At 38.6% G+C, this 9,075-nt stretch overlaps 1 protein-coding gene across 6 annotated transcripts in view; it reads left to right on the forward strand.

Annotated features, from left to right (window-relative positions):
* The window catches only part of PHKB (phosphorylase kinase regulatory subunit beta), a 239,098-nt gene extending 230,314 nt beyond the window's left edge, over window positions 1–8,784 (forward strand). For all 6 annotated transcript variants that reach the window (XM_055233310.2, XM_055233313.1, XM_055233309.2 and 3 more), the window contains 3 exons: window positions 4,713–4,820; window positions 6,780–6,920; window positions 7,555–8,784. In XM_055233310.2, coding sequence (XP_055089285.1) covers window positions 4,713–4,820; window positions 6,780–6,920; window positions 7,555–7,692 — 387 coding nt within the window. In that variant the 3' untranslated portion in view covers window positions 7,693–8,784. The remainder of the gene's footprint in view (window positions 1–4,712; window positions 4,821–6,779; window positions 6,921–7,554) is intronic.
* The last annotated feature ends 291 nt before the right edge of the window (window positions 8,785–9,075 follow it).

Genomic DNA, 9,075 nt, shown 5'->3' on the forward strand with positions numbered 1-9,075 from the left:
AATGTTTGGTAAAAGGAACTGTGTGACTGGGAGGATGGTGTGGGCTCTTCCCTGGAACCCTTTTAAACCTTTCAAAGTCTGAATGCTGTGAATATATTACTTATTAAAAAAATGCATAAAAACTTTTAAAAAGTATTTATACTGTTCACAGACTGCAAGTAGTTTCATTTGACTGTCAGTGCAGGGCCCAGCCCTCTCCTGGGTGCCCTATGATTACTGTTCAGGAGCAGCACCATCTCTTGAGAGCAGAGAGCAGCGCCTCATTGCTGGAGTTCAAACCCTCTGGCAAGGCCTCCTGTCTGCCTACCTGGGCAGTACACGCTCACGACCACTTGTTAGCTTCTTTCTCAGCCCCCACTAATACTTACCAGATTTTCACTTAATTGTCTGGCAGCCTGGGCCACTTAACATGTAGTATCCTTGCTTTGCTAATATCCTGTCTTTGCCAAAAATAACAATAATGACAATAAATACATGTTAAGTATTTTTATGCACCAAGCACTTTTCTTTTTTTTTTTTTTTGGTTAAATATTTTAATTAATGCAGTGGACTATTATGAACCATTAAAACGTGTATGTACATGTATATATAGAAGGATGGATAGATAAATAGATATGAAAAAATTCACAGTAAACTAAGTGAAAAAAGTTATGCATATTAAGATCTCCCTCTTTCATGCCCCAAGTAAGCTTTGTTTTTGTTTTTGTTTTTTTTTTAATATTATTATTATACTTTAAGTTTTAGGGTACATGTGCACAATATGCAGGTTTGTTACATATATATCCATGTGCCATGTTGGTGTGCTGCACCCATTAACTCGTCATTTAGCATTAGGTATATCTCCTAATGCTGTCCCTCCCCCCTCCCCCCACCCCACAACAGTCCCCGAGTGTGATGTTCCCCTTCCTGTGTCCATGTGTTCTCATTGTTCAATTCCCACCTATGAGTGAGAACATGCAGTGTTTGGTTTTTTGTCCTTGCGATAGTTTACTGAGAATGATGGTTTCCCGTTTCATCCATGTCCCTACAAAGGACATGAACTCATCATTTTTTACGGCTGCATAGTATTCCATGGTATATATGTGCCACATTTTCTTAATCCAGTCTATCGTTGTTGGACATTTGGGTTGGTTCCAACTCTTTGCTATTGTGAATAGTGCCGCAATAAACATACGTGTGCATGTGTCTTTATAGCAGCATGATTTATAGTCCTTTGGGTATATACCCAGTAATGGGATGGCTGGGTCAAATGGTATTTCTAGTTCTAGATCCCTGAGGAATCGCCACCACTGACTTCCACAATGGTTGAACTAGTTTACAGTCCCACCAACAGTGTAAAAGTGTTCCTATTTGTCCACATCCTTTCCAGCACCTGTTGTTTCCTGACTTTTTAATGATGGCCATTCTAACTGGTGTAAGATGGTATCTCATTGTGGTTTTGATTTGCATTTCTCTGATGGCTAGTGATGATGAGCATTTTTTCATGTGTTTTTTGGCTGCATAAATGTCTTCTTCTGAGAAGTGTCTGTTCATGTCCTTCGCCCACTTTTTGACGGGGTTGTTTGTTTTTTTTTCTTGTAAATTTGTTTGAGTTCACTGTAGATTCTGGATATTAGCCCTTTGTCAGATGAGTAGGTTGTGAAAATTTTCTCCCATTTTGTAGGTTCCCTGTTCACTCTGATGGTAGTTTCTTTTGCTGTGCAGAAGCTCTTTAGTTTAATTAGATCCCATTTGTCAATTTTGGCTTTTGTTGCCATTGCTTTTGGTGTTTTAGACATGAAGTCCTTGCCCATGCCTATGTCCTGAATGGTATTGCCTAGGTTTTCTTCTAGGGTTTTTATGGTTTTAGGTCTAACATGTAAGTGTTTCATCCATCTTGAATTAATTTTTGTATAAGGTGTAAGGAAGGGATCCAGTTTCAGCTTTCTACATATGGCTAGCCAGTTTTCCCAGCACCATTTATTAAATAGGGAATCCTTTTCCCATTGCTTGTTTTTGTCAGGTTTGTCAAAGATCAGATAGTTGTAGATATGCAGCATTATTTCTGAGGGCTCTGTTCTGATCCATTGATCTATGTCTCTGTTGTGGTACCAGTACCATGCTGTTTTGGTTACTGTAGCCTTGTAGTATAGTTTGAAGTCAGGAAGCGTGATGCCTCCAGCTTTGTTCTTTTGGCTTAGGATTGACTTGGCGATGCGGGCTCTTTTTTTCTAAGTGCTCATTTAATCCGTTAGACAATTTTTTGAGGCAGATGCTTTGTTATTAGTATTCCAGTTTGACAGAAGAGGACACTGAAACACAGCTAAATGATTTCCTCAAGGTCACATCTAGTAAGTAGCTGCCCCAGGGCTTGACCCCTGGCAGTGTAGCTGCTGAGCCTTTTCTCTTAACTTCTCTGCTACACTACTTACCCTTAGTCCTTTCAGAAGAGTAGGAAATAAGGCAAGCTTGGTATCTCTTCTCTAGTTGCACCGTGGCTAGGTTGACTTTTTTAAAGAGATATATTAATACCATTCAGGACATAGGCGTGGGCAAGGACTTCATGTCTAAAACACCAAAAGCAATGGCAACAAAAGCCAAAATCGACAAATGGGATCTCATTAAACTAAAGAGCTTCTGCACAGCAAAAGAAACTATCATCAGAGTGAACAGGCAACCTACACAATGGGAGAAAATTTTTGCAACCTACTCATCTGACAAAGGGCTAATATCCAGAATCTACAATGAACTCAAACAAATTTACAAGAAAAAAACAAACAACCCCATCAAAAAGTGAGCAGAGGACATGAACAGACACTTCTCAAAAGAAGACATTTATGCAGCCAAAAAACACATGAAGAAATGCTCCTCATCACTGGCCATCAGAGAAATGCAAATCAAAACCACAGTGAGATACCATCTCACACCAGTTAGAATGGCCATCATTAAAAAATCAGGAAACAACAGGTGCTGGAGAGGATGTGGAGAAATAGGAACACTTTTACACTGTTGGTGGGACTGTAAACTAGTTCAACCATTGTGGAAGTCAGTGTGGCGATTCCTCAGGGATCTAGAACTAGAAATACCGTTTGACCCAGCCATCCCATTACTGGGTATATACCCAAAGGACTATAAATCATGCTGCTATAAAGACACATGCACACGTATGTTTACTGCGGCACTATTCACGATAGCAAAGAGTTGGAACCAACCCAAATGTCCAACAACGATAGACTGGATTAAGAAAATGTGGCACATATACACCATGGAATACTATGCAGCCATAAAAAATGATGAGTTCGTGTCCTTTGTAGGGACATGGATGAAACTGGAAAACATCATTCTCAGTAAACTATCGCAAGGACAAAAAACCAAACACCGCATGTTCTCACTCATAGGTGGGAATTGAACAATGAGAACTCATGGACACAGGAAGGGGAACATCACGCTCCGGGGACTGTTGTGGGGTGGGGGGAGGGGGGAGGGACAGCATTAGGAGATACACCTAATGCTAAATGACGAGTTAATGGGTGCAGGAAATCAACATGGCACATGGATACATATGTAACAAACCTGCACATTGTGCACATGTACCCTAAAACCCTAAAGTATAATAAAAAAAAAAAAAAAAGAAAAAAAAAAGAAAAAATTAATGTGAAACCAAGAAGGGGTCTTCCTTTCCTTCTGTAACCCCAATAAGCCCATTGCTAGAGATCTAGCCAATTATAACTGTGTTTAGCAATGGGGCTTTATTTTCCCCAAATTAGGTACTACCTGTAAACATTAATAATATGTTGGATTATATTGACTATGAAATACAATAGTTAGTTGTATTGAATATCTATTGAATATAGGACTAAGGCATTATTATACCAGACTGAACAACTTTGCTGTCACTTGATTGAAAGAGGACATTGGGTCCCATTTTGAGTGGTAAGTAGATAGACATGGTTCTGAACCTGATTGAGTTCACTGTAAACTATCATTGAGGTGAAAACAAGTATGTCTCATCATTTCTGCCTCTCTGGTAATGATCTAGTCACCCCATCTGCTTTCCACCATACAAGCCTAATGTTCAGAGCCTTCCCTTCCATCCTCTGAGGAATATTCCCCATGCCCAGATTTGGATTTGAATTTTAGTTTATTTTCTGCTTTCATTTGATTGTGAAAAAATGAATGGAAAACTACACAATATTCTTGTTTTAAATGAAAGATAAAGGGCAGAGTAGAGGAAATTCTTTTAGCTTCGCTTTTTTTCCTGTTTCCTTCCCAGTTCTGCACATAATATTGTTTTTGCTTGTTTGTATGCATTTTTATGCTGCCAGCTCAGAAAGGACCTGCCACAGAAATGATGTAAATTTAATAGCAGTTGACTTCCGTGCGGGAGCCTGACAGCAAGCATAACTTCTCGTGTAAATTCTGAAAGCAATATGTACACTATTTGTTGTCTCAGTGTTTTGTGTATTGAAGTGGCCTTCTAATATAGTCCTTTTTCTCAAAAACATTAATATAGTGAAGGTAACTACTAAAAATGGGAGGTTTAATTTATCACAATAGTTAGCTGGTTGGCTTTAGTAGTTTGACATACATAAAATCCAGTTGTGTAGCTGAAAATGCTCTCCAAGGTTTTATAAAAACTGAAAACTATTAATGATTAGAAAATGAAATTCTTCTATTAAATGAGAACCAGAGCATAAAGGTTCAGCATGTTAATGCGGAGTTATTTTTTTCAGCAACCAACCCTGTCAGATATGACCATGTATGAGATGAACTTCTCTCTCCTTGTTGAAGACACGTTAGGAAATATTGACCAGCCACAGTACAGACAGATCGTTGTAGAGGTGAGTAGTAAGAAATGAAGATTGCTGAAGAAATGCCCTCTCTCTGCTCTGTGAAAACTAGTATAAGGGAAACTGCCTATGAGACCCAGAATCCTATTCTTTCCGGAACCCTGATCTCTCCTGTGAGACCCAGAACCCTGTTCTTTCTGGAACCCTGATCTCTCCCAGCCGAGTCCTCAAGAAGATGGCCACCCCTGACCCAAGGCAAGGCACACGAGCAATTCAGATACCTCAGGCTCCTCCAGGAAGGGAGAACCGACCCCTGCTTTTCAGCCACACAATCACCCCTCAGCATCGAGTGTATCAGCCACATCATAAAAGTACAGGAAGTGACCTTTTTCTATTTGCATTCTTTTCTTTTTTTTCTATTCACAGAAATAAGCACAACTATTGTAGAAAGTTTCAGCAGTTTAGAAAATTATAGAAAAGAACGTAAGTTTTCCCCACACTCACTAGCAAGAGATCATTGCTGTTAATATTTTGAGGGACATCTTTCTAGACATCTCTATGTGCAGAGAAGACATGTCATTGCATGCTGTATCACTGCCCTGTATAAAGTTACATGTAAAATTAACAGAACACATGTGCCCTTTTGTCATGTTAAACATCACCCCAAATACATAGAGAAGCCACCAATTGATGAGTTTAATATTTAGCTCATCCACACTTTGTCTCTTTCCCCGGGAATGTATCCATCCGACTTTTGTGTTTCTCAAGGGTAGATAATATGTCTTATTGCTACAGAAGCTCTGTGTGACTGCCAGCCTGGACATGGCACCTATTAAAATCTAGCATGTCTGGAGCTGCAGTCAGAGCTGAGTAGATTTAGCCTCTTCTTTGATGTCCCAGGATGTGGAACAGTATCAGCCAATCATTTTCACAGCATGAAGCAGACTGGGTCGGGAAAAGACGGGATTATTAGACACATGAATGCCTTTCATGTCTAGTACCCAGCATCTGGGACATACAGTGGACATAGAGATCCTTCTTGTTGACCACAGTGAGGTCATTCCCTTTGCAGAAGACATTTTCCTTTAGACCTACAGCAAAACTTCATATTCTCATGCTAAAGGCCTGCCCTAAGGTTTCCCACATTGTGACCCCTGGATTTTACTGTGTTTCCTTTGGTTCTTTCAGGTTCTGTTTTCGAAGCATCTAGATAAAATGCAGTCAATAAGAATCCAAAATTGGGAACTATGAGGCGTGTTTCCTGTTCAGTGTACAAATTAGGAGCCACAAACATCATCAGAGAGCCTTTACCAATTATTGCCTATGCAGATACTATTTTTGCTTATAGGAATTTAGCATCTAAAATGAACATTACCACTTAGGATAGGTGTATGTGATGGCCAAGCAATAGGGTGATTCATTAAACTACGACAGTTTATACAGACCAAACAGGACTTTTGTCACAGGGGTCAGAGTTAAACATATTTTTTTTAAACATGGCCATCCCTTGACTGCAGCATCACAGACTTATACTCATTTGGGTCCTGGGCTCCAGGTCGTTTGATCCTGAACCTAGGTCCAGAGTCTCCATTGAACCTACCTGGCTTCTCTGGCTTTGGTCCCTGACCCCTCTCTCCACAGACAGTGTTTTGGTGTCTTGCCAGCAAGGATTGACACCCAAAGGCCCAGAAAGAGTTCAGACACTTTGGGTGAATAGGGTATCATGTATTATGTACACGATGGGTTAGGAAAGTCATTTTTCTAAGTTAATGGTTTTATTTAACTGACTAAAAAACATTTCTAGGGATACACACAATGAAAAAAGAAAGGTGCACTTTCCAAACAGAACTTACGCAAATAACTTGCAAAATTAGGAAGATTCCTTCCATACGTGATCCTTGAGCCTCTCATATAGAATATCCTTTGGATCACCCATCCATCTGATCAAAGAGTGAAAACATGTCACTATTATGGTTCATATAGTTGGCTTTCAATGTCTGTCTCTTCTAGTTACTTATGGTTGTATCCATTGTACTGGAAAGAAACCCTGAGCTAGAATTTCAAGACAAAGTAGATCTAGACAGACTGGTCAAAGAAGCATTTAATGAATTTCAAAAAGATCAGAGTCGGCTGAAGGAAATTGAAAAACAAGTAAGTGCACAGCTATTTTTTTTTTTTTGAGAATTTTTTCATTGTCTCAATTCTTTAAAATATCCCTAATCTCTTTTCATTTACTTTATAAAACAGATTCACAGGTGCAAAATAGGATACTTGAGGGGCAATCTGCCTTTTTTGAGGAATTAATGTTACTTTTTAGTTAATTACTAGTCAATTCAGCTGTGAAGTTCTGACAAAAAAGAGATCTAGAAAGAGATAAATTTCCTTTATATGGTTAGCATAAAAATGTTTTATCAGAGAGGAGGCATAGACTCCAGAAGCCTATAAAATTAAATTCTGGGGACAATAGAATGCAGTGGCAGGCTACATTGGTGCTGTGTACTGCCTAAGATAGGCCCTTCCAGGTTCTCTGTTTAATATTTTATGTTCAACTGTAAAGCGGTTCTCTAAGTAAATAAAAATTATCAACAAAGGAGAGAATACTGAAAATATCTGTCTTTGTTTTATATACACCTCAGGAAAATGAAAGAAAAGCTCAGGAATCTCATATTTTCCATAAGGAAATCTTTATGTGAATTTATTTTTCCCCCTAAGCTGACACTGATTTTACCTGTCAACTCTTTACAAACAGAAGATCAAATGCCTTGCTTACTGTTTTCCTTTGTAGGATGACATGACTTCCTTTTACAACACTCCTCCCCTGGGAAAAAGAGGAACATGCAGCTATTTGACAAAGGCGGTGATGAATCTGCTGCTGGAAGGAGAAGTGAAGCCAAACAATGATGACCCGTGTCTGATTAGCTAGTGGGGAAGGTGTAGGAAGCTCTATTGAGACACATGTTCTGAAGTGTGTTGTGTTCCATGTTCAAGCTTAATCAAGAGCAGCCATTAATATACGAATGGAGCATGCTGGGGAGGTGAATGCCACATCCTTGGCAGGGTTATGGACCTCTTGCATGTCATAGCCAATCTAATGGTAATGGTAAATACTTTTAATCAAGCAGGAAAAAGTTCTCATGATTATGCCAACTACAATAGTAATCCTCACTGAATGATAAAAATAGTTTATGAATTGAAAATTTGCCACTGCATGTTTTAATGATCAAATAGTTCATCAAAATGAATCTTTGCTCTTTGGACTGAATTCTTACCATACTGCCATTAAAATAAATTTGCCAACTAGTAATGCATACTGGAAATCAAAAGATATTGAAAGAATGGTGAACTTCTTAGTGGTATTGTCATGCTAAAAGATGTTAATATACATCATAAAAGCAAAGTCAGCCAGCTGATATTTTGGTTCTCAAAAACTGCATTATTAATAATATTTTAGTATACAGAGCTATTCTACAGTTTTTACATTGTAAACGTGACTGTGGTTTTGTATTTGCTAAATATAGGGGTTGGACTAAAATATAATAAATCTGTATCTTATCAAACATTTTCTTCGAGCTCCTGCTAAAAATAGGACATGTCTGATTGTTCAAAAATATGTTAAATTTAGGCTCAGCACAGTAGCTCACACCTGAAATCTCAGCACTTCGGGAGGCTGAGGCAGGTGGATCACTTGAGGTCAGGAGTTCAAGACCAGACCAGCCAACATGGTGAAAACCCTGTCTCCACTAAAAATACAAAAATTAGCCAGGCATGATGGTGCATGCCTTTAAACCCAGCTACTGAGGAGGCTGAGGCATGAGAATTGCTTGAATCAGGATACAGAGGTTGCAGTGAGCTGAAATCTTGCCACTGCACACCAGCCTGGGTGACAGAGCGAGACTCCATCTCAAAAAAAAAAAAAAGAAAAAGAAAAAGAAATACGTTAAATTTAAGGACTGTTAACCTACTTTCTACTAGTAAAAATAACATTAAGAGTCATTAAATTTTATTTCTGAATTAATGAACGTATCTGGACATTCTTTGTTCCTAGGTTCACAAGATTGAGCTTCAAACTCCTGAGTGTTTTCATTTAATTGATTTAGAGGTAGAATGGAAGAGAATCTATGGTACCTACCATTATACACATTTAGTTGCCCAGTTTACTTAAACTTTAATAAAAGTAGAAAGTAGATTAAACATTTAAATTTTCTTTCTTTCTTTCCTAAATAGAAAAAAAAAAAAAGGCCCATGAGTTTGAGCCCTTGCCCCAAAGAGAGTTGTTTTTCTGATCAATCTTACTGGAGTTTCACCT

This window comes from Symphalangus syndactylus, chromosome 11 (genome assembly GCF_028878055.3).
Source record: "Symphalangus syndactylus isolate Jambi chromosome 11, NHGRI_mSymSyn1-v2.1_pri, whole genome shotgun sequence".
Taxonomy (NCBI): Eukaryota; Metazoa; Chordata; class Mammalia; order Primates; family Hylobatidae; genus Symphalangus; species Symphalangus syndactylus.